At 41.2% G+C, this 24,148-nt stretch overlaps 4 protein-coding genes and 1 long non-coding RNA gene across 9 annotated transcripts in view; 2 read left to right on the plus strand and 3 right to left on the minus strand.

Annotated features, from left to right (window-relative positions):
* Window positions 1-3,738: 3,738 nt before the first annotated feature.
* Window positions 3,739-10,202, plus strand: LOC124019079 (zinc finger protein 235-like). 2 transcript variants are annotated; one of them, XM_046334450.1, is made up of 3 exons: window positions 3,739-4,040; window positions 4,497-4,640; window positions 8,766-10,202. In XM_046334450.1, exons 2-3 carry the CDS (start codon window positions 4,586-4,588, stop codon window positions 9,656-9,658), a joined length of 948 nt encoding a protein of 315 aa, XP_046190406.1. In that variant the 5' UTR covers window positions 3,739-4,040; window positions 4,497-4,585; the 3' UTR covers window positions 9,659-10,202. The 2 variants fall into 2 exon arrangements, with proteins under 2 accessions (XP_046190406.1, XP_046190400.1); XM_046334444.1 differs by lacking the exon at window positions 4,497-4,640 and having other exon boundaries at window positions 3,751-4,040.
* Window positions 10,203-11,789: 1,587 nt separating this feature from the next.
* Window positions 11,790-15,033, minus strand: LOC124029159. Of its 2 annotated transcripts, XR_006837738.1 has the most exons (3): window positions 14,645-15,033; window positions 14,243-14,288; window positions 11,790-13,809 (listed from the first exon to the last, which is right to left on the minus strand). It is a non-coding gene; the product is annotated as an uncharacterized LOC124029159 (long non-coding RNA). The 2 variants fall into 2 exon arrangements; XR_006837735.1 differs by lacking the exons at window positions 14,243-14,288; window positions 14,645-15,033 and adding an exon at window positions 14,000-14,229.
* LOC124029133 (zinc finger and SCAN domain-containing protein 31-like) lies at window positions 14,407-18,765 on the plus strand. 3 transcript variants are annotated; one of them, XM_046340972.1, is made up of 3 exons: window positions 14,407-14,802; window positions 14,953-15,372; window positions 18,631-18,726. In XM_046340972.1, the coding sequence occupies exons 1-3, from the start codon at window positions 14,610-14,612 to the stop codon at window positions 18,681-18,683; spliced, it is 666 nt and encodes a 221-aa protein (XP_046196928.1). In that variant the 5' UTR covers window positions 14,407-14,609; the 3' UTR covers window positions 18,684-18,726. The 3 variants fall into 3 exon arrangements, with proteins under 3 accessions (XP_046196928.1, XP_046196921.1, XP_046196915.1); XM_046340965.1 differs by having other exon boundaries at window positions 14,409-14,802; window positions 14,953-15,594; window positions 18,631-18,765; XM_046340959.1 differs by lacking the exon at window positions 18,631-18,726 and having other exon boundaries at window positions 14,412-14,802; window positions 14,953-16,193.
* A 628-nt stretch (window positions 18,766-19,393) lies between these two features.
* il19l (interleukin 19 like) lies at window positions 19,394-22,463 on the minus strand. Its single transcript, XM_046334462.1, has 6 exons — window positions 22,180-22,463; window positions 21,144-21,314; window positions 20,890-20,952; window positions 20,503-20,655; window positions 20,291-20,353; window positions 19,394-19,949 (listed from the first exon to the last, which is right to left on the minus strand). The coding sequence occupies exons 2-6, from the start codon at window positions 21,300-21,302 to the stop codon at window positions 19,842-19,844; spliced, it is 546 nt and encodes a 181-aa protein (XP_046190418.1). The 5' UTR covers window positions 21,303-21,314; window positions 22,180-22,463; the 3' UTR covers window positions 19,394-19,841.
* Window positions 22,464-22,472: 9 nt separating this feature from the next.
* Window positions 22,473-24,148, minus strand: part of LOC124016634 (cell surface glycoprotein 1-like) — a gene marked incomplete at its 5' end in the record, with an annotated part of 5,913 nt that continues 4,237 nt past the window's right edge. Inside the window, one exon of the mRNA XM_046332164.1 lies at window positions 22,473-22,525. Within this exon, the coding sequence (XP_046188120.1) occupies window positions 22,473-22,525 (53 nt within the window). The remainder of the gene's footprint in view (window positions 22,526-24,148) is intronic.

A 24,148-nucleotide genomic window follows, 5' to 3' on the forward strand; every position in this document is an offset into this window, starting at 1 on the left:
TGGATTAATTTTTATGCATCATTTTTGGACAATGTTGCAATGTTACGTAGATGGAAAAAAGCTGTCCTCGAAACAGTCTTGACATGTTCGTCAAAAGAGAGATCAGGGTCCAGAGTAACGCCGAGGTCCTTCACAGTTTTATTTGAGACGACTGTACAACCATTAAGATGAATTGTCAGATTCAACAGAAGATCTCTTTGTTTCTTGGGACCTAGAACAAGCATCTCTGTTTTGTCCGAGTTTAAAAGTAGAACGTTTGCAGCCATCCACTTCCTTATGTCTGAAACACAGGCTTCTAGTGAGGGAAATTTTGGGGCTTCACCATGTTTAATTGAAATGTACAGCTGTGTGTCATCCGCATAGCAGTGAAAGTTAACATTATATTTTCGAGTGACATTCCCAAGAGGTAAAATATATAGTGAAAACAATAGTGGTCCTAAAACGGAACCTTGAGGAACACCGAAATTTACAGTTGATTTCACAGAGGACAAACCATTCACAGAGAAAAACTGGTATCTTTCCGACAGATAAGATCAAAACCAGGCCAGAACTTGTCCGTGTAGACCAATTTGGGTTTACAATCTCCAAAAGTATGTGGTGATCGATGGTATCAAAAGCAGCACTAAGGACTAGGAGCACGAGGACAGATGCAGAGCCTCGGTCTGATGCCATTAAAAGGTAATTTACCACCTTCACTAGTGCAGTCTTAGTGCTATGATGGGGTCTAAAACCAGACTGAAGCATTTCGTATACATTGTTTGGCTTCAGGAAGGCAGTGAGTTGCTGCGCAACAGCTTTTTCTAAATTTTTTGAGAGGAATGGAAGATTCGATATAGGCCGATAGTTTTTTATATTTTCTGGGTCAAGGTTTGGCATTTTCAAGAGAGGCTTTATTACTGCCACTTTTAGTTTGTTTGGTACACATCCGGTGGATAGAGAGCCGTTTATTATGTTCAACACAGGAGGGCCAAGCACAAGAAGCAGCTCTTACAGTAGTTTAGCTGGTATAGGGTCCAGTATGCAGCTTGAAGGTATAGAGGCCATGATTATTTTCATCATTGTGTCAAGAGATATAGTACTAAAACACAAGTGTCTCTCTTGATCCTAGGTCCTGGCAGAGTTGTGCAGACTCAGGACAACTGAGCTTTGAAGGAATACACAGATTTAAAGAGGAGTCCATAATTTACTTTCTAATGATCATGATATTTTCCTCAAAGAAGCTCATGAATTTATTACTGCTGAAGTGAAGCCATCCTCTCTTGGGGAATGCTGCTTTTTAGTTAGCTTTGCCACAGTATCAAAAATAAATTTCAGATTGTTCTTATTTTCCTCAATTATGTTGGAAAAATAGGATGATCGAGCAGCAGTGAGGGCTCTTCGATACTGCACGGTACTCTCTTTCCAAGCTAGTCGGAAGACCAGTTTGGTGTGACATGAACAGTTTGGTGTTAAATGAACTCTGCTCCTTTTGCTCTCCTCACCAGTCCTTTGATGAAGACGCCCACCCAGCCCAAGGCTCGGCAGCCCACCGTTAGCTCCTCCACCATGGACGAATTTGACGAACTGATGATCGAGTTCACAGATGACCATCTGGAAGACGACTTGGAGCTGGACCCCGGCAAGGGAGAGGACGACTACCTGCTGGAGCTGTCTGAGATGATTGACAGCTAAACTTGTCTACCAGCTAACCCAATCACGACCCCTGGCCGACCCTTGACCTTGAGTAACGCTTATGTTCCTGTCACCTGATACCTTATACACCATTCACTACCCCTGACTTACCCTTGACCTTGAGTAATGTATATTATATATAATATATTTTTCAAACGTCCTCAGGAATTACCATCTTGCATTTTAAAGTCAAGCTTGTGGTCTTACCTGCCAGGCCTGTCACGTATCATTGTTTGTTGCAGAAAGACTGAATCTGTGTATGCTTAGAAGACTGCTTTAAATGGAAGAGCTACAATAACTAACTGGTCTAGCAGGGTGTTACAGACTGCTGCTGCAATTACAATCTTTTGCCTGCTCCTGCGTTTGCCATGAGCTCATGTCTACTGTCGGACTGACGCTCCAAAAATCATGTACAAAGTTTTGTTCACCTCAAGATCTGAAATAATTCAACGGTAAATGTAAAGTGGTTTTGGGAACTTTCAGTTAGTTATATTTGAGATGAAATAAATGGAAATATGGGTTGAAGTATGAAGTGAATGTTTAATGTTTTAATTTTAAAGTAAGATTTGTTTTTCAGTTTTGTATTACAGAAGTTAACTCTGAAATAATTCCTTTTTTTAAATACAACTACCATGTTCCTCTAGTTTCGCCTACCTATTTTCCCTATTGCACATTGGTCAACACGTGTTTGGATTAAATACCATTTTGGACAATGTTTTAAACCTACCCAATTATTTGACACAGTTGAATATGAAACATTACACACTGTTTAACATCTTACCTGCTCTTTGTTCAACCTTTTGTTACAAATAGTGTTTTCTAGTCATAAAATGTGAAAAAGCAGCTTCCCAGGGACTATGAATCTGCTGTCTGACTTTGAACTTATTTGTAATGTTCATACACCATGACTGAATTCAACTGACACTTTCCACTGCTAGCATGTGACAACTGGCCTTAGTGGTCGGAGTACCAACTGGTCCTGTCCCATGTCAACTGTGATCAGATATCTGCTGATCAGAGTTGTATGATCTTGGATGATGAGCCTGTTGGTTGTGTATCTGTACCTGCTGGAGCCTGTTCTTATGTAAATGTCTAAAGGGTGTTGTACATAATAAAAAGGCTTTCATGACAAGTTGTGATTCCCCAGTCTCGAGGACTTTTTTTATTTCACCTTTATTTAACCAGGTAGGCTAGTTGAGAACAAGTTCTCATTTACAACTGCGACCTGGTCAAGATAAAGCAAAGCAGTGCAACACAAACCACAACACAGTTACACATGGAATAAACAAGCGTACAGTGAATAACACAATAGGGAAAAAAATAAAGTCTATATACAGTGTGTGCAAATGGCATGAGGATGACTGAAGACATGTCAATCTAAGAAAGTGGTTGTTACAGCTACAGTATAAAAATCTGAGTGCCAGGGTCATTTTAGTTCATGTGCCCAAAACTTACCTGGAGCAATCAACCAAGTACTGTTGATTTTATAATTCTTGAAATGTGTGTTTGTCAATATAAATTGGTTTCTCCTCCGATACAGCAGACGGCGCTCTTTGGTCAGTGCTCTCTGAGCAGAAATAGACGCATCGTAGCCGAAGATTTTTTTTATAAATCAAGATAGACCATGGCCTGTGTTTCCAATGGGAGCAAATTAATCAAAGTAAGCAGAACAAGCAAGGATATAGGCAGAGCTAGCATGTACTTGCAGATTTCCGTAAGATAACGCCTACTCTGAAGTGCGCGTTTGCAATAACTCAATACGCCTTTGTGCTCCTAAAAAACCCAATTTAAAAAAACTATTCCAAAGGGTAAATTCTACAAAGATAAGTCCACTCTGTTCGTAACAGATTCTAGTTTTTGAAAAATAAAACTATGTAGATCAATTGTTTCATCGATGAGAACATTTGCAGAATGTCGTCCCAAACCCATCTCCCTCCATCTTCTCCCACTGCCGGTCACTGGGCTTCCTCTTATTATCAGATTTGGTAGTTAGTGGAAACGCCAACTGGATGCTTCACAGTTATACATCCGGTGAAATATCTGGCTCATTGTTTTATCTGTGTCGTCACATTCGTGAAACTAGATAGCTATAAACAAAGATGGTGGATTGTTAAAAATAATAACACTACCTGAAAGATAAGTAACATCTTTCATTTGTGGTACTACTCGCACAGCAAACAAAATGTCAAAATTGGAATTGTTGAATATATTTCTTACGAAGAGATTAACCGCGGCTGCCGAGGAGATATTTGGAGCTGTGAAGGGTACGATAGTTGAGTACCAGACAGAAATCGTTCGCTCTAAGGAGGAGAACAATCGTCTCCGAAAGCTGCTGGATATCGCTGTTCAGCGTGTTCTACTTCAAACAGGTAACTAGCTAAGTAACGCTAGGATATGAACCTAGTTCTATTTCTCAAAACGAGGGAATTGTTTTGTTTGTTGCCAGACTCCACGAAAGAATCTACAAAATACCGAATTGTTCTATTGGACTAACGTTAGACTAGACTGAGAATATGAAAAGCCGACCACCGGGCTGCTAACTTTGAAGAAAGCTTGGAGTGAGATTTTGCCTAGACGGGGCCTGTGAAATGTTACTGTTTTAAAGCTAATTTCCTGTAATTCTATGTATTTCGACATGGTTTAGGCCTATGACCACGGTATATATAAAATAAAAACAGGTCAGCTGTATTCAGTATTTTGTAAACAATAAATGAACACTCAAAATTGTACGACTTTGTTACTTTTAGGTTTTTGGGGGATGGAATTAAAAGTATACAATTTTATTTTTTAGGTGGTTTGACACTTTAATTTTTTTTAAATTTCAGTAATGAAATTAGATGAGGAAACCAATGGGAGAAACAGTTGAAAGGTCAGTGAGAATGCTCTGCACAGGAAATACTAATATTAATGGTTGATGGCAGTAGGTAACCAAATCATAGATTGCAGTTTTGTCGTAGACTGCTTTCAAGGTAAGGACACAAACATTTAGTATTTGGACATTTTGGTGAGCTCTTTAAAATAGTGCTGGATGAAAATCCTGCTTGCTCTCCTTGATCTATGTTTCCCAAGTGCTGCATGTCCTTCATTTGTCAATCATCCAACCTTTAAAAACAAGTCTAATGAATATCAATATTCAGGTGGTTTATGTCTACTAGTTGAAGATCATTGTCATTCTCTTACTCTACATAGACAAAATATTTGTTAATGAATTGTCAGTCTCCCTCTATCACTGCCTTGCATGTGCACAATACTAAAATGTGAAATTATATTTGAGGCCCAGAGCATTTTAATATCCAATACTTATTTGTAGGACTTATTCAAAACTGTCAATGAATGGCTGCAAAAATATATAGCCTTATATTCATTTTCAAAGACACAAGTAGGCATATCAGATTTAAAATCTGCCATTACACTGGCAAAAGTGGGAAGAAGTGGAGCAATAAAATACTGTAAATGTGGGGAGCTTTCTGACATGCACTAATTCCACTTTTATTTCAGCCCATTGTTAAGAATGAGAATTGTTCAACTGATCAGACTAAATAAAGTTAATTAATAATCAAATCTGCTCTAGGCAAGACAAAACTGCCCCTACACCCTAACCAAAATGTTTTTATATCTATTGTCTCCCCTCTAGAATCAAACTTACGCTTTTGAGTTCACAATCTGTTTGACCATATGATTTTCATAGTGACAAATCAGGTCACCTTACCTAAACATACTGTAGGTCTGTCTGATACCTTTTCATTGTCAGATGCCTAAATGCCAATCACCAAAACAATGGTACTAATGCAAGTGTGGATTAATTCGACATTAGTACATGCTGTCAAATTGCTGCATTCTGCAATAGGGATGGGAGTAAAAGCAACCTAAATTTGTTGACAACATTGTATCTACAAATACACTACCGTGCTGCTCATTTTACCATTTTATAAACTCCGCAGAGAACGTTCTCTCTCTCCATTCAATTCCACTCTAATCTTGAGGGGCGTTTGGTAAAACAATACACATTTTCAAGAATCACATCTGATCTATCCATATACAATTTTTAAGAAAGTTTACCCCCTTTTCTCCCAAATTTCAATCTTGTCTCATCACTGCTACTCTACAACGTGGAGCCCTCCTGGCCAAACCCTCCCCTAATCCGGACGACGCTGGGCCAATTGTAAGCCGCCCTATGTGATTCCTGATCACAGCCAGTTGTGATACAGCCTGGGATCGTGCCTCAGATGCTCATCCAAAAGCTCTCCCCCGCCCTCCATTTGGCAAATCTGATCATAATTCTATCCTTCTGATTCCTTCTTACAAGCAAAAGCAAAAGGAAGAAGTACCTGTGACTCGATTCATATGGAAGTGGTCAGATGACTGCGGACTGTTTTGCAGCACAGACTGGAATATGTTCCGGGATTCATCCAATGGAATTGAGGAGTATACCACCCCAGTCATCGGCTTCATCAATAAGTGCATCAGTGACCATAAGTAAATATCCCAACCAGAAGCCATGGATTACAGGCAACCTCCACATCGAGCAAAAGGCTAGAGCTGCCGTGTTCAAGGAGCGGGACACTAATCTGAAATCCCGCAATGCCCTCAGACGAACCATCAAACAAACAAAGTGTCAATAAAGGATTACGATTGAATCGTTCTACACCGGCTCTGACACTGTTCGGATATGGCCGGGCTTGAAAACTATTACCGGCAACAAAGGGAAGCTCAGACGCGAGCTGCTCAGTGATGCAAGCCTACCGGATGAGCTAAATGCCTTTTATGCTCGCTTCGAGGCAAGCAACACTGAAGCATGCACGAGAGCCTGAATGACTGTGTGATAACGCTCTTGGTAGCCGATGTGAGCAAGACCTTTTTTAAACAGATCAACATTCACAAAGCCTTGGGGCCAGATGGATTACCAGGATGTGTACTCCAAGCATGCACAGACCAACTGGCAAGTGTATTCACTGACGTTTTCAACCTCTCCCTGACTGATTCTGTAATACCTACATGTTTCAAGCAGACCACCATAGTCCCTGTGCCCAAGGAAGCGAAGTTAACCTGCCTAAATCATTACCGCCCTTTAGCACTTACGTTGGTAGCCATGAAGTGCTTTGAAAGGCTGGTCATGGCTCACATCAACAGCATCATCCCAGATACCCTAGTCCCACTCCAATTCGCATTATACCCCAACAGATCCACAGATGACAAAATCGCACTCCACACTTTTCCCACCTGGACAAAAGGAACACCTATATGAGAATGCTGTTCATTGACTACAGCTCAGCGTTCTACACCATAGTGCCCATGAAGCTCATCACTAAGCTAAGGACCCTGGGACTTAACACCTCACTCTGCAACTGGATCCTGGACTTCCTGACAGGCTGCTCCCAGGTGGTAAGGGTAGGCAACAACACATCTGCCACGCTGATCCTCAACACTGGGGCCCCTCAGGGGTGTGTACTTAGACACCACAGGGTTAGGCCTGATCACCAACACACTGCACCGCACACTGACTTGATACCGGTACCTGCTGTATATAGCCTCATTATGTTATTTTATTTGGTAAATATTTTCTGAACTCTTCTTCACCTGCACTGTTGGTTAAGGGCTTGTAAGTAAGCATTTCACAGTAAGGTCTACACTTGTTGTATTTGGCGCATATGACAAATAGTTTGATTAACATTTTTTAGACTGCTGCGCCACTCGGGAGGCCATATCATATCTTTTTCAGAGCCAATCTGATTGGTCAAAAGATCAATTAGTGAAAAAAGACCAGTATTGGGCTGACTGTCTAAATGCAGCATAATAGGCTGACCACACCACTTGCTCGTGTCGCAAAATAAATGTAGAAATCCATGTTATTCAATTGTTGCACCCACACTGCTCGTGCGTGCCAACGAGTGTCTGTGTTGCCAAGGGCTGAAATAGAAGTCATTCCTATTTCTGACTCAGATCGCGCTGCAAGTCCTGCTTCTCCCATCTCCTCATTGGTTTATAGAAGCAGGTACCCACGTGCCATCTCATTGGTTATACCCACGTGGGTGATTGAAAGACTAAATATTTTGTCGGTTGTCATGGTAATACTATGAATGTGTAGATGCCAATCACCAAAAAAGTTCAAAGATGAAAGAGCCAGGGAGGAGAGATGACTAGAGACTATTCGGTTGGCCGTTTTATGTGTAGAGTAGAGGACCTTGTGCATTTCAGGTAAAATAACAACTCAAATGTTTATATCCCAGGACAAATTAGCTACCAACAGCAAGCTAGCTAAATAGGACAAATTAGCTAGCAAGTGCAAGCTAACTAGCTAAATTGCCATACATGTTTAATGCTTTTTGACCTGTCCCCAAATGAATGTCATTGGTTCAGAGTTTGTTTTGTTATTTTAACATTTGTCGTGATCATGTTTGGTGTAGGGGGACAAAATAAATTAGTGCACGATGGCGCACGCGCCCAGCCGGTTTGGGTTCCATGTAAATGCATTGCTTTTGGCCAAATCATCCACTCTTCTACACCTCCAATAAAATCACTCAATACTGCCACACGCAGGTTGGCTGATCCAGCAGCAGGAAAGGTAATTGATTTTATCACCTACAACAGTTTGAACGTCATATCAATCTGTTTCACCAATATATATTACACGGAATGCAATCATATTTTATGTAAGTAGACAACAGGGTATGTTTTTACAGGGATTCTATATTTCTAGATAGACTGAGTGATTTTACTGGCGGTGCAGAAGAGGTAGATCTGGCACATGGTCAAAAACAATTCTTAGATTCTTTCCAGACAGGCCATTTTTTTCAGTTGCATTTAACTTTTTATTTAGAACTTTTTTGGAAGTACATACTGGACGTAATGACAATGGTTGCTCTGCCACACTTGTCTTTAGTAAGTATCGAATGTATTTTGACATTTTAGGCTTGCAAAGCTGGTGAATGGCAAGTTGAATGGCTGCTTCCTGGGCTTAAAGGAGAATCTCCATATTCACCGTCTCCTGTAAACCCAGATTCTGGTTCACATGCAGGCTACACATGTCAAACATGTACTGTGGTACTAAGATAGAATTGCCTTCAGCTGACTTTCTTCCTTTCCTTTCCCTCTAGACCACCATGCTATCCATCTCACTGAAGATGCATCTTCCCCTGAGCAGCAGCACTGTGAGCAGGAGTGGAGCCCCAGTCTGGGCCAGGAGGACCCAGAGCCCACACTGATTAAAGAGGAACAGGAGCTCAGGACCAGCCAGGAGGAAGACCAGCGTCACGGTCTGGACTCTGATACCAAAGGAGAGTCTACATTAACTCCTCCCTTTGTTAAAAGTAACTGTGATCAGGACCCAGCTCAGCCTTCACATCTTCCACATACCCAAACTGTGGACATCAGAGAAGGTGACTCTTTAGCCAGAACCATATCTTCTAAGCAGATCAAAATAGAAAATGAAGAAGGCTACAGCACATCAGAACCAACCAGTGACTTACAGACCATCTTCAATGTAAATTCAGACTGTCTTGCAGCTTCGAGTGAAAACGGTGCCCAACCCAATATGAACAATAGAATTCAGAGAGAAGGACTCTCAGGATATAAGGCCCCACAGGGAACAAGCAGTGCATATGAAAGAGAAAGTATAGGTCTACACATAGATGTTAGAGGCCAGAACACCTCAAAGCTGCCTCCACAGAGATCTCCCTATCAACCCCAGGGCATACAGAGAGTGTATCGTTGCAGAGAGTGTGGGAAATGCTTCAGTTTCTCCTGTCAGTTAGAGGTCCACATGCGATGGCACACCAAGGAAAGACCATTCAGCTGCTCTGTGTGCAGAAAAGGCTTCACAACCATCAGCATGTTGAGGAGGCACCACCGCATTCACACTGGAGAGAAGCCCTTCCGCTGTCACATCTGTGGGAAATGTTTCAACCAGTCGGCTCACCTCAACACTCACTTTAAAATTCACCCAGGGGAGAGACCACATGGCTGGAAAATGGCTCGGTCAAAACGTTAACAGCAGAGACATTTACGCTCTCTCTTGAAATTAAGTTCTGAGCACAGAAGGAGAGTGACATGTAAATCTGGGCAGTTTAATTATTGTCCAGGATTTAAAACACTAGAAGAATCAGTGATTGATGTTTGAACAATGCATTACAATACAGTGGGGAATGGGAATAACTTTGAGTAATGAAAATGTTACTGTTTTTCACTGATCCATGTGATTGTGTTGCTGCATGCGTCATCATCTGAAGCCATGTTCAGTGCCAGCATGAGGATATGAATACTGCTAGTAGCTATATATATATATGTCGACTGATGTTGTTCTTTTGTAATTACACTACACATTTTACAGGAAGCAGAGGATGTCACCTGTTTTAGGAGATGCAGATCAATCAATTAATTTGATCCTCATCTATTTCCCCTTAGGACTTGGACATAACTGCTGGGCTGTATGACTATCCTATTAGGACCTTGACAGTTATCCCTGATGAAATTACTGTGTCAAAATGTAGTGTTCTGTACTGAATGTTAACTGTTTTGTAATAAATAATTGGTCAAATGTTTTTTTTAAAGTCAGGATTACTTTATCTTCTACCATTCAGGCTGCTTTGTGTGTGAGTGAGGGGGGTACCGTGTGTGTGTGTGGGGGGGGGGGGGGGTTGGTAAGACAGTGTGTGTGTGTGTGACTACCAATTTCATGCTAAAGCAGTGCCTCTGAGATACAGTATGTAAGTTTAGATATCAGCATCTTTCAATCTAGTTTAAACTGACACATTTCCCCCACGCAAATCATGATTCCTCCAGTTTGTAAAACAAGCCCATATACCTTCTAAGTGATCCCATCTGATTGAAGTCTGCTGCCTTCATGGCACGGATGCGGTTTCTCCTCTATGTGAGTCTTCATATGCACGGTCAGGGCTTCACTCAGCAGAGACCTTGTGATATTCTTCACAGTGATGCAGTTTCAACCCTCTGACTCATACGTGTGGTCAGGGAAGCTCTTTCCACAAATATGGCAACGATGCAGTGTCTCCTTCGTGTGTGTCCTCATGCATCTGCAAGCTTCCTTTTCGACTGAAATGTTTACTACATTCTTGACACTGAAATGATTTCTTCCCAGTATGAATGACTTGGTGTTTTTACATTAATGATGTTTAAATTGTTTTCCACACAGGACACCTTATGCCCGCCTTATGACGGGTACAAGTGTTAGTCACACATTCAGTTATATAAAATGGTCACAAACTGCCTGCCTGTACAGCATGGAGAGCTCACCCATTCATTGAATGCTGCATGGAGTTCTGTGAGGTTAAACAAGACCTCTTCTCTGAACTTTGACATTACACTCTCGGCAACTTTTTTTCTCCAAAGAGTTTTTTCCTCTATTGTATGCTTGCTTTCTTTCTGGTTTTGTTTGACCTCTATAAATATTTTGGGAATATCTCCCCTTTTGCTTTGTTGCAATTTCGTTCAACTCTCCGTAGCTGTTTAACTGGAGTTTTCTTTTGCATCGTTTCTGCAATCTGCACTTTTCTTTGCTTTGTCATGTGTTGAGACTGAGGACTACTCTGGTTGAAGGTCCTGCTTTGGTCCAGAAGAGCATTTGTTTCCCTCCACTCTTCCCTTTTTGTGCCCTGGCTGTTTCGGACATCAATTCCATTGGGGGTCGATCCTTCTTCCCTTGAGCCCTTCTTTGATAACTAAAAGCAAAACAATAACTGATACCAGATGTAAATCACTCTACACTGACCATACAATTAATAACTAAATAAGTTGAAATGTACAATGAAATTCAGAAAATGCTACCATACTCTTCTCTTGGCAAGGTATTCCACCTTTGCTAGAGGATCAGAATTGATCTGTGACCTGTGACCTGTGTCGTGCAACCCTCTCCTTGATGGATGAAGGCATCTTTTCTTTTTTTAAAGGCTGAAAACATTTTTTCTTACTAACTGTATGGACAAGTGTCAATACTTGCAGTTTTCTTATGATACACACCAATATCCCATTATAGTTGTTCAAATTCAATCGTGGACAGTTGCCCAATATATTTTCACCCTTTGATATGCAAAAACTGTACAAATGTATCATTCTTTGTGATACAGTTATACAGTGCCAAACAGAAGAGAACATGTAGAAATGTGTTGTAATAAGATTGTATTTATTGTTTTTTTCATATAAATATTATCCTTTGACACAAAAATAGCAAATCATGTCAATTACATTCATCAATCAATACATTAGATTAAGTCAACTAACAGTAGTGACATGAGGGGATTGTTAAACTGTTCCTTCAGATATACGGACTGAATCCTGTTTCCCTCACAGAGCACCTCCACCCTTGGGTCTTGTCTTCATATGCTCTGTTTGATGGAAGCCTTCATGCCAAACACAGCAACAAAGTTTGTTTTACCATGTGTGTATCATATGCATGTCAATATCCCTTCCTAGGGAAAGATTTGCTGCACACATTGCAGCTAAAAAACTTCTCCCCTGTGTGAACTAGCTGGTGGATGTTTAGTCTACTCTGAGATATGAAGCTGTGGTCACACAGTGAGCATGTACACTTCCCTCCATGTATTTGGAGAATGAAGCTAACATTTTAATATCGGCTCCATACGCCAACATTTTGTATTTGGGATCAAATGTTCCGTATGAGGCGACAGTACAGAATGTCACCTTTATATTTGAGGGAATTGTCATGTTTTGTCATTTTAAAAATGAAAGCACTTAAATGTATCAAGTTCCCCAATTTGAATCATTATTTCACTTCTATTAGTCAAAAGTTATTTTGTCCCATATTCCTTGCACTCAATGACTACATCAAACGTGACTACAAACTTCTTGGATGCATTTCCAATTAGATTTGGTTGTGTTTCAGATGATATTTTGCCCAATAGGAACTAAATGGTGAATAATGTATTGTCATTTTGGAGTCCCTTTTATTGTAGGAAGAGAAGATGGTAATGGTGAGAGGTTAACATGTTTTGTTGTAGCCTCTTCATGATTCATTCAGGATTATTTTAGAAGTGTGCAGAAACATTTAATCTACTTAGAAAATTACTCCAGTTATAATGAACCATTCACTTCCTATTTGGCAAAACAACCCAAGAAATGCATCCGACAAACATGTTTGTGTGCTCGGAATATGCACCAGAACTTTTTACTACTTCAAACACGAAGTGAATTTGTCCAAATACTTATGACTTCTTCAAATGGGGGCACTAGATGCATAATAATGCTTTTAATTCTAAACGGTAAAACCAATCTGTATGAAAATACCCTCAAATAAAAGGTGACATTACGTACCGTAGCCTCATATAGAACCTTTGATCTCAAATCCCAAATGTGGGAGCCAATTAAATTTTTTTAGCTTTACTGTCCAAATACATATGGAGGGGAGTGTGTAATTTCATATGATCCTTCAAAAGATGAGGACGTTTGATACAAACTTGGGAGTGGAATGGCTTCTCTTCTGGGTCTAACTATCTTAAATGCTCTGCCAAGTGTCCCTTCCTGGTAAAGCACGTGCCACAACCATGGTAATGAAGATATTTATGTCCTGTATGTATTTGTATGTCTTTGACAGTATTCCTCTGTAAGGACACATTTACTGCACACATGGCAGTTAAACAGTTTCTCCCCAGAGATCTTTTGTCAGACTGCTTTCTCGGAGTTGATGTACTACTATCGACACCTTCACTGTTTTCATTCTGAGCTGGAGAACTGAAGAGAGGGGCTGTAATTCACTGTTTTCATTCTGAGCTGGAGAACAGTCTGCATTTACTGAAGAGAGGGGCTGTAATTCACTGTTTGGTTCTGATACTCCACAGCCCTCTCCATGTTCTGTTTGGATCTCTTCTGTTGTTTTAGTGGGTAGAAAGTCATTCTCCGTAGTTTGGGTTTGGTGAATACGTGAAGGCTGGGGTGGGTCCTGATCGCAATCACTTTTCACAAAGGGAGAAGTTAATATGAATCTTTGGTATCAGACTCCAGCCTCTGAATCTGCTCTTCCTCGTGACCAATCCCAAACTACTGTTCCGCTTTAATCTGTGTGGGCTCTGGGTCATCCTGCCACAGACCTGGGATCCACTCCTGGTCACAGTGCTGCTGCTCAGGGGGAACTCCTGCTTCTGGGACAGTGAGTTACTAGCTGCTGGGGATCTGTAGAGATTAAAAAATAAATATCTCGAACTATATTATGATATAGCTATAGTTATTTTCCTCTGACACTGAAGATCCGACTGCGCACATGCACGTGTGGTCACAATATTGTATGGTTTATCAAAATCTGAAACGTCTTTATGATACGTGGAGGTAAAAAGTTATGGAAACATCACTATACGCTACAGACCTGCTTTATATCACTATCAGGCTGTGTGATGACATTTAACGTTAGTAACGTTAGCCTTTGTAGACGTTCGATCTTTCTTTGATCGGGAGATGTCTTACTCGTACTCCGATATCGTTCTAACCACGGCCCTAAATATTTCAAAGGCTGCTGCTGTTAATTTAGACATTATGATAGTGTGCAAAAATGTTTACAGAGAAATGCTGTCCTACGGTACATGGAAGTAAACAGTGTATGCTTCCTTACCCCTCTTTGTTCATTGGTCGCTATTGGTATACCGCCACCTGTTGGGCTGGAGTGAGATAAAGCCATAAACAAACCAACCACAGATTTTGGATGGATGCAGCGTTGAGTAATCCTAAATGTAATATGACTAAACCTTACTCTTTAATATTTACATATTTTTAACAGCCCTTGCGTTTGTAGACATCCATTCATTGACAACAAAATTATCGTAATTAACCCACACAAAAGGGGGCGGTATTGCAATCTCTGCTACTCTTGTGACGTTCATACGTTTTCTTTTCACAGTCTATGGTTCACACACACACACAACATACTCGTAATCCACGTGAGTTAAACAATAGGAACTGATACACGTTCATTCTACAAAATGTCCAAACTACATCTGCTGAATGTGTTTCTTACCGAGCGATTAACAGCGGCGGCTGTTGAGATATTTGTGGTCGTGGAAAAAACGGTATCAGAGTACCAGGAAGAAATCTCCCGTTCAAAGGAGGAGATCGATCGTCTACGGATGCTGCTGGATGTCGTTACTCAACCAAAGATACATTTGCATAAAGCAGGTTGGTAGCGACTATCACAACAATCAATCAAGCAGATTATGTAAGCAGGCAAACCACATTGCACATAAACAACCAATACACAATTGTGTCTTTAAAATAATATCAGGATCGATTGTAATATAATGATTGATTGATTGACTTTCCTTTTAGATCCCCAGCATCTAATACTCCCTGTCCCTGAAGAGGGGGAGCAGCAGCACTGTGAGCAGGAGTGGTGGTGCACCAGTCTGGGGCAGGAGGACCCAGAGCCCAAACAGATTAAAGAGGAACAGGAGGAGTTTGGGACAGGTCAGGAGGAAGAGCAGCTTCAGGGTCTGGCGTCTGATATCAAAGAGTTCATAAACAATCCTTCCTTTGTGAAAAGTGACTGTGATCAGGACCCACCTCAGCCCTCACATCTTTACCAAACCCCAACGGTGGAGAACAGAGAGAGGGATCGTATGAGGACACACACTGGAGAGAAACCATATCAGTGTAGTGAATGTGGCAAATGCTTCAGCCAGAAGATATACCTGGAAGAACATATGGTGACTCACAGAAGAGAGAAACCACATCAATGTGAAGACTGTGGTAAATTGTTTAGCCTCAAGCATAACTTAACAGTCCATATGAGGATACACACGGGAGAGAAACCATATCAATGCAAAGAATGTGGCAAATGCTTTGGTTACACCAAATCCCTGGCAAAGCATATGAGGAGTCATACAGGAGAGAGACCGTATCAGTGTTGTTATTGTGGCAAATGCTTCACTCAGAAGTTTAGCCTGAAAGAACATATTAGTATTCACACAGGTGAGAAACCATATAAGTGTCCCATGTGTGTAAAATGCTTCAGGGCAGCACGGTTTCTTAAACAGCACCAACAGATTCACAGAGAACAACCATATTGCTGACTTTTTTGGGGTTAATGCTTCACTTGTAAGAAATGAGGATGAACACAGAGTGAGAAACATGACATTGCTGCTTAGGGCAAAATCTTTCTCTCACTTGTGCAGTAAGACCTTTCGATTCTGAGCATGGCACAAAAGTAGATAGTATGTTCTGTAGAACTAGTATTTTTAGTTGACACAGTAAGCTTTTTAAGTTTGTCCCAACATATGAGTTCCCCATTTGGATTACACCTTAAAGTCACAGCAAACTAGTACATTGGTGTTCTCTAAATACATAAAGGATGTCTACATTTTAATGGGAAAGTGCTTCACATTTGTAGACATGCTACCTTATACCTGTAGTGGCAGGACAAACAAACCCATCAGGTCAATGATCTTGGTTTAATATACAGTGCCTTTGGAAAGTATTCAGACCGCTTGACTTTTTGCACATTTTGTTACATCACAGCCTTATTCTAAAATTGATTAAGTAAATAAAAATCTGTATCAATCTACACACAATACCCCATAATGATAAAGCGAGAACACGTTTAAAAAATAAATAAATTAGCAAATGAAAAAAAGAAGGGGAAAAAAGACATTTTTTACGTAAGTATTCAGAGCCTTTGCTATGAGACTCACAATTGAGATCAGTTACATCCTGTTTACATTGATCATCCTTTAGATGTTTCTACAACTTGATTGGAGTCCACTTGTGTTAAATTCAATTGATTGGACATTATTTGGAAAAGCACACACCTGTCTATATAAGGTCCCACAGTTGACAGTTCATGTCAGAGCAAATACCAAGCCATGAGGTCAAAGGAATTGTCCATAGAGCACCCAAACAGGATTGTGTCGAAGGAACCGATCTGGGGAAGGGTACCAAAAAATTCTGTACCATTGAAGGTCCCCAAGAACACAGTGGCCTCCATAATTCTTAAATGGAAGAAGTTTGGAACCAAGACTCATCCTAGAGCTGTCCGCGTGGCCAAACTGAGCACTCAGGGGACAAGGGTCTTGTTCAGGGAGGTGACCAAGAACCCGATGGTCACTCTGACAGAGATCCAGAGTTCCGCTGTGGAGATAGGAGAACCTTCCAGAAGGACAACCATCTCTGCAGAATTCTATCAATCAAGCCTTTATGGTGGAGTAACCAGACGGAAGCCACTCTTCAGTAAAAGGCACATGACAGCCTGCTTGGAGTTTGACAAAAGTCACCTAAATATTCTCGGACCAAGCTTGTTTTTGCTTTGTCATTATGGGGTATTTTGTGTAGATTGATGAGGATAAAAAAATGTAAACACATTTTTAGAATAAAGCTTTAGCCTAACAAAATGTGGAAAGAGTTAATAGGTCTCAATACTTTCCGAAGGCATTTTATATTGTGAATGTATTGAGGAACAAACATGCACAACATTGTAGAAGCCCAAAACAGTGTGCATAACAGAAACAGACATTTTCAAGCATATGCAGTTGCCATCTCATTTTGTTTTGAATTATACACAACGCGTATTAGTGACTATCTTCTAGCTGTACTGAAAGCAGCACATATTTGGTTTCAACAAGGCTCCTTGTTCAAATGTTGGAGTGTCACCTCACCAGCTCTAGTCTGTCATTACCTCTTATATCTGTGTAGTGGGTTTGACACCACTGCATGGTGTTCTTTCTCATCAACCTGACATGGCCCCAGTCCATGCCATGCTATATTGTTGTGAGCATCTTAGAGTGGATTGGTATACTATGCTTCTTGTAAATAAAGCTTTTTATTATTAATCATGTTATTTAATTTCAAGCTGTTATAGAAGGCTATTTTATTTCTCAAATAAATACAGGTTCTCAACCTTTATTTATTATTATAAATACTATCAGGTATGGTATTTCACATTACTGCATAACTTTTACTGTGTGTTGGATTGGCATATCCCAAAAGCATTCCTTATCCCAGATACTTCAACTGGTGACTATCGCGGAGAATAAATATGTTTCTGCATAAATCGGATTTATTGACAGCACAAACAATCAGGTTTTAGTGCTCCTTATTCTTTATTCAGTTGACGTATCCTGAGGTATGGAATGTTTTGGGGATTTTCAAGTCCCTCAGTCGAGCACCGGATCCCCCGTTTTTCGTTTCAATTGGGCTGAAGTGTGTTTGGGTATACCCTTTTTATTTAGAGCGGCATCTGTTTGGGACCAACACTATCCAGGAGATGGCAGTGTTTTGCGTGTACTTCTCGCATTAATTCATGTCACAATATTATATCATATCAGTTAGAAAACAATGTAAACAAAATCATTGATTGAGTTAATAAAGCAGCATACTCGACACCTCTGGTATTATTGTTGTTTTGAGTAAGGCAGCTTCAGAATGCATCTTTTTCAGCCTCGCTCTCTACGTTTACCGTTTACTGCGTTCTGTGGCGAAGGGACAGCCAGAGTTTGTAAATTCACTCTTAATAACTGATTCAGTTACGAAGGTTCAACACCCATTGAATATGGCCGGTGTCAGTAAACGTTGGCAAAAAAGGAGAAATTCAATTGTTGCCAGCAGCACAGTTACAGTCACCAACGCTCTGGATAACATAAAAACAGCCTAACCAGCTCTGCTAGGGCGAGCAAAATGGTCAGAGTGAGCTGTTCTCTCATTTGTCTAGAAGTAGCTCGCTAGTTAGCCAACATTTAGCCAGTAAGCTTGGGTGCTTGACTGCAATTGTAAGGTCCGAACGCTCAGAACAACCCTACTCCTTTGCCAGAGCGTCCAGTGTGCGCTCCGAGAGCTTAATGAGGGCAAGGTGCCTGTCAAATTATAATCAACTACGTTTAAGGATGACAGCCCAGGTACCAGCAATTGCACACTTACAGTGCCTATGGAAAGAATTCAGACCCCTGGACTTTTTCCACATTTTGTTACGTTATAGCTGTATTATAAAATTGATCAAATATGTTTTTTCTTTCTCAGCAGTCGGACATGAGGTGACTGAGAACCCGATGGTCACTCTGACAGAGCTCTAGAGTACCTCTGGACAACCATCTCCGCATCACTCCACCAATCAGGCCTTTATGGTAGAGTGGCCAGACGGAAGCCACTCCTCAGTAAAATGGACATGACAGCCCGGTTGGAATTTGCCAAAAGGCACCTAAAGACTCAGACCATGAGAAACAAGATTCTCTGGTCTGATAAAATCAAGATTGAACTCTTTGGCCTGAATGCCAAGCGTCACATCTGGAGGAAACCTGGCACCATCCCTACGGTGAAGCATGGTGGGGGCAGCATCATGCTGTGGGGATGTTTTTCAGTGGCAGGGACTGTGAGACTAGTCAGGAACAAGGGAAAGGTGAACGGAGCAAAGTACAGAGATCCTTGATGAAAACCTGTTCCAGAGCACTCAGGACCAACAGAGCTATGACCATAAGCACACAGCCAAGACAACGCAGGAATGGCTTCGGGACAAGTCTCTAAATGTCCTTGAGTGTCCTAGCCAGAGCCCGGACTTGAACCCGATCAAACATGTCTGGAGAGACCTGAAAATAGCTGTGCAGCGACGCTCCCCATCCAACCTGACAGAGCTTGAGAGGATCTGCAGAGAAGAATGGGAGAAACTCCACAAATACAGGTGTGCCAAGCTTGTAGCGTCATACCCAAGAAGACTCGAGGCTGTAATCGCTGCCAACGGTGCTTCAACAAAGTACTGAGTAAAGTGTATGAATGAATACTTATGTAAATGTGATATTTCAGTTTTTTTATTTTTTATAAATTACCAAAACATTTTTAAAAACAGTTTTTGCTTCATCATTATGGGGTATTGTGTGGGGATTGATGAATTTTTTAAAAAAAAAATACATTTTAGAATAAGGTTGAACCTAACAAAATGTGGAAAAAGTCAAGGGGTCTGAATACTTTCCGAAGGCACTGTATATGTAATTTGTAGGGAAATTCGACATTTTGGTCAAATTCACACTGGTTAATAACACTATCACAGAAACATTATTTATGGAACTTAGACAACCATCTGAGACTGACATATGTCTCTTTTAATACATACATTAGCATCAATACACACATTAATAAATATTCCTTTCAGGTAAACTTATCCCATCAAATAAATTATATGTGGTAACAAAAATGTAACATATCATCTTTACTGCAACATTTACACATTTTCATATGTGTTATCTGTCTGTGTGAGTTGTGTGTGAGTTGTGCTTGAGTTCTTCCAGCCAGTCCAGTAGAGAGTCCAGCTCTCCTATAGCCTTTACTGCTGCCTGGTAGATATCCAGCTACAGGATGGAGAGACGAGGATGGAGACATAAGCAAGAGAGAATGGAGAAATGAGGGGTGGTAGAATGTAGAGGTGAGGGGGAGAGGAGGAATAAATGAGGGGAGAGGATGGATAGATGAGGGTGAGAAAGGAGTGGGAGAGGAGGGAAAGATGAGGATGGAGAAAAGGCGGAGAGAGGTTAATATTGGCATGAATCTTATTGATTCATCACCTCTCTCTCACTCTCTTCTCTTGGACTGTCTAAGCCTCTTTCACCATACACTCGCCAAACAGTATTTTCTCTATTTCACTATCTACCTCTCTATATATGTATATTTATATGTCAGTGTGTGTAGTTACCTTGTCAAACTGGGCCTGTAGGGAGTCCATTATTCTCCTGGTATCTTCTCCACAGTGGCAGTGCTGGAGGACATAAAGAGATGTCATTAGATAACGGTAGTAGTAGCTTTTGTTTATGTGTGAGTTTTTAGGTGTAAAATGTGTGCTGTTGTGTGTTAATATGTGTGTGTGTGTGTGTGTGTGCATGCCTGTGTGTGTGTGTGTCTTCTTACACATTGCCTCAGGTTCTTGTTGATTGTGAGGAAACTATTAGCGAGAGCGCTGGTTGAGCGTCGGTGCAGTGGCTGAGACATGCCGTGGCTAACAAACACTCTCTCCACATAAAAACGTAGCAAAAGACGCAGGAAACAGCAGTACTCCCCCTCCTGAAAGGGAGGACACACTACATGTTACATTTACTGCAGCACATTGTTAAAGAAATGTTCCAAATGATATCATGCTGCCAGGTTATGAGGGTTTACTGTATTTCTTTGTACAGATACATATATGTGCTTTTTTGAACCAGGGACCAGGGAAAGGTCTTCCGTAATGGACAACACTAGACTGAGCGCCTTTTAAAGAACATTGATATTCAGGTTAAGGTAGTGAGAACAATTTACCTGTATGTTCCTCATCACGTCTCCCCTCAGCAGTCTCACTCCCATCTGACTGTCTGCTGCTATCTGCACACATTTAACCCACAACAACACAGTCAATACAAAATTCTATTCACTCTAATAAAATAAGTATATGTAAAACAGACAGTGTGACAGAGAGTGAGGAGAGGTAGAGACTGAGAGCCTCAGGGTAGGTTTCTTGTTCTAATACGGGATCATGGAAATGACTGTGTTTGTGTGTGTGTTTGTGTGCTCACCACAGAGCTCCGTATCTCTGTGTAGTGCTTGCGTAGTTCGTGAGTGTGTACGGTGACAGAGCAGGTTCCCAGGTGTATGCCATGTCCCAAGCCACACCCACTGAGACACGCTAACAGGAAGAGGAGCCTGGGAATGGTGGGGCTTAACAGCAGCTTCATCTCTATGTCAACCTGGAGACAGACAGAGCATCACTTAGAAAGTAAACTCACACACCTTACGTACTAGTAACACATAGCCTAGAGGTTAGAGCGTAGGGCCAGTAACCGAAATGGTTGCCGGTTTGATTACCTGAGCCGAGAAGGTAAAAAATCTGTTGTTGTACTCTTGAGCAAGGCACTTAACCCTAATTTGCTCCAGGGGTGCCGTACTACTATGGCTGTGACTGTACAAAACAACACTTTTCAGGTTTATGTGACAATAAAAACATTTTTACTGACAGGTGTATGGAGAAAAAAGTATACTTGATGAAAGGAAAAGTCCAACTTTTAGATAGAGCATCACTGACATAACAACATACACATTCATGGACAGCGGAGTCAATCACCACCTTCCGGAGACACCTGAAACCCCACCTCTTCAAGGAATACCTAGGATAGGATAAGTAATCCTTCTCACTCCCCCCTTTAAGATTTAGATGCACTATTGTAAAGTGACTGTTCCACTGGATGTCATAAGGTGAATGCACCAATTTGTAAGTCGCTCTGGATAAGAGCGTCTGCTAAATGACTTAAATGTAATGTAAATGTAAGTCTTCTCAGTCTAAGTTAGCTAGAGTTATTAAGTTATTGCTTTGAGTTATTGCGACAGTAACGCTGCTTCAAGCCTCCAGAAATGACTCGGTGGTCACATTTTTATAGTTTGTGACTTATCCATGTTTATAGCGTATTGTCAGTTCAGTGCAGCGTCCAGTAATCAATTTTAAAAGTATTTCCCGCATCCAAGTCAAAATCTCCCCCGGCCTCTAGCCATGCCCCCCCTTCCCGGACCACATGCCCCCAACAAATCCTTAGGTGTGTGGCAGGTGTTCCAACTCACCTGTCTGTGTGTCTGTGTGTGTGTCCTCTATCTCTCTGATGAGCAGTCCTCTGTGTGTGTGTCCTCTATCTCTCTGATGAGCAGTCCTCTGTGTGTGTGTCCTCTATCTCTCTGATGAGCAGTCCTCTGTGTGTGTGTCCTCTATCTCTCTGATGAGCAGTCCTCTGTGTGTGTGTCCTCTATCTCTCTGATGAGCAGTCCTCTGTGTGTGTGTCCTCTATCTCTCTGATGAGCAGTCCTCTGTGTGTGTGTCCTCTATCTCTCTGATGAGCAGTCCTCTGTGTGTGTGTCCTCTATCTCTCTGATGAGCAGTCCTCTGTGTCCATGTTGGCGCTCATGTCTGGCTCTTATAGGGCAGAGAGGGGAATTTCGCCAGATACTCCACAAGGTGTTCACATGCACAGTCACACAGAAACAGGTAAGAGGAAATACAGCAGCATAGGAAGGAATAACAACTCATCTCTACATGAGTAATTTTAATGAAGAGAAAGGAAGGAAGGAACTGATGACAGTTCTGGGATTTAAAATCAAGGCTTGCGTAATATATCCTTGACAGTTAACGATATACAGTGGGGCAAAAAAGTACTTAGTCAGCCACCAATTGTGCAAGTTCTCCCACTTAAAAAGATGAGAGAGGCCTGTAATTTTAATCATAGGTACACTTCAACCATGATAGACAAAATCCATAAAATCACATTGTAGGATTTTTAATGAATTTATTAGCAAATTATGGTGGAAAATAAGTATTTGGTCAATAACAAAAGTTTATCTCAATACTTTGTTATATACCCTTTGTTGGCAATGACAGAGGTCAAACTTTTTCTGTAAGTCTTCACAAGGTTTACACACACTGTTGCTGGTATTTTGGCCCATTCATCCATGCAGATCTCCTCTAGAGCAGTGATGTTTTGGGGCTGTTGCTGGGCTTCACAGTAGGTATGGTGTTCTTTGGATGCAACGCAGCATTCTTTGTCCTCCAAACACGACGAGTTGAGTTTTTACCAAAAAGTTATATTTTGGTTTCATCTGACCATATGATTTTCTCCCAATCTTCTTCTGGATCATCCAAATGCTCTCTAGCAAACTTCAGATGGGCCTGGACATGTACTGCCTTAAGCAGGGGGACACATCTGGCACTGCAGGATTTGAGTCCCTGGCTACCGTTCTTGTGATCATTTTGACCCCACGGGGTGAGATCTTAGGTGGAGCTCCAGATCGAGGGAGATTATCAGTGGTCTTGTATGTCTTCCATTTCCTAATAATTGCTCCCACATTTGATTTCTTCAAACCAAGCTGCTTACCTATTGCATATTCAGTCCTCCCAGTCTGGTGCAGGTCTACAATTTTGTTTCTGGTGTCCTTTGACAGCTCTTTGGTCTTGGCCATAGTGGAGTTTGGAGTGTGACTTTTTGAGGTTGTGGACAGGTGTCTTTTATACTGATAACAAGTTCAAGCAGGTGCCATTAATACAGGTGGAGGAGTGGACGAGTGGAGGACAGAGGAGCCTCTTAAAGAAGAAATTACAGGTCTGTGAGAGCCAGAAATCTTGCTTGTTTGTAGGTGACCAAATACTTATTTTCCACCATAATTTGCAAATAAATTCATTAAAAATCCTACAATGTGATTTTCTGGATTTTTTTTCTCAATTTGTCTGACATAATTGAAGTGTACCTATGATGAAAATTACAGGCCTCTCTCATATTTTTAAGTGGGAGAACTTGCACAATTGGTGGCTGACTAAATACTTTTTGCCCCACTGTATATGGACAGCCTGTATATGGACAGCCTGTATATGGACAGCCTGTAGCCTAGCGGTTAGAGCATTGGGCCAGTAACCAAAACGTCTCTAGTTTGAATCCCTGAGCCAACAAGGTGAACAATCTCTCGATGTGACTTTGAGCAAGGCACTTAACCCTAATTGCTCCAGGTTCGCCTTTGATAATGGCTGACCCTGGAAGTGACTTCACTC

Source organism: Oncorhynchus gorbuscha, linkage group LG03 (genome assembly GCF_021184085.1).
Source record: "Oncorhynchus gorbuscha isolate QuinsamMale2020 ecotype Even-year linkage group LG03, OgorEven_v1.0, whole genome shotgun sequence".
In the NCBI taxonomy this organism is placed as follows: Eukaryota; Metazoa; Chordata; class Actinopteri; order Salmoniformes; family Salmonidae; genus Oncorhynchus; species Oncorhynchus gorbuscha.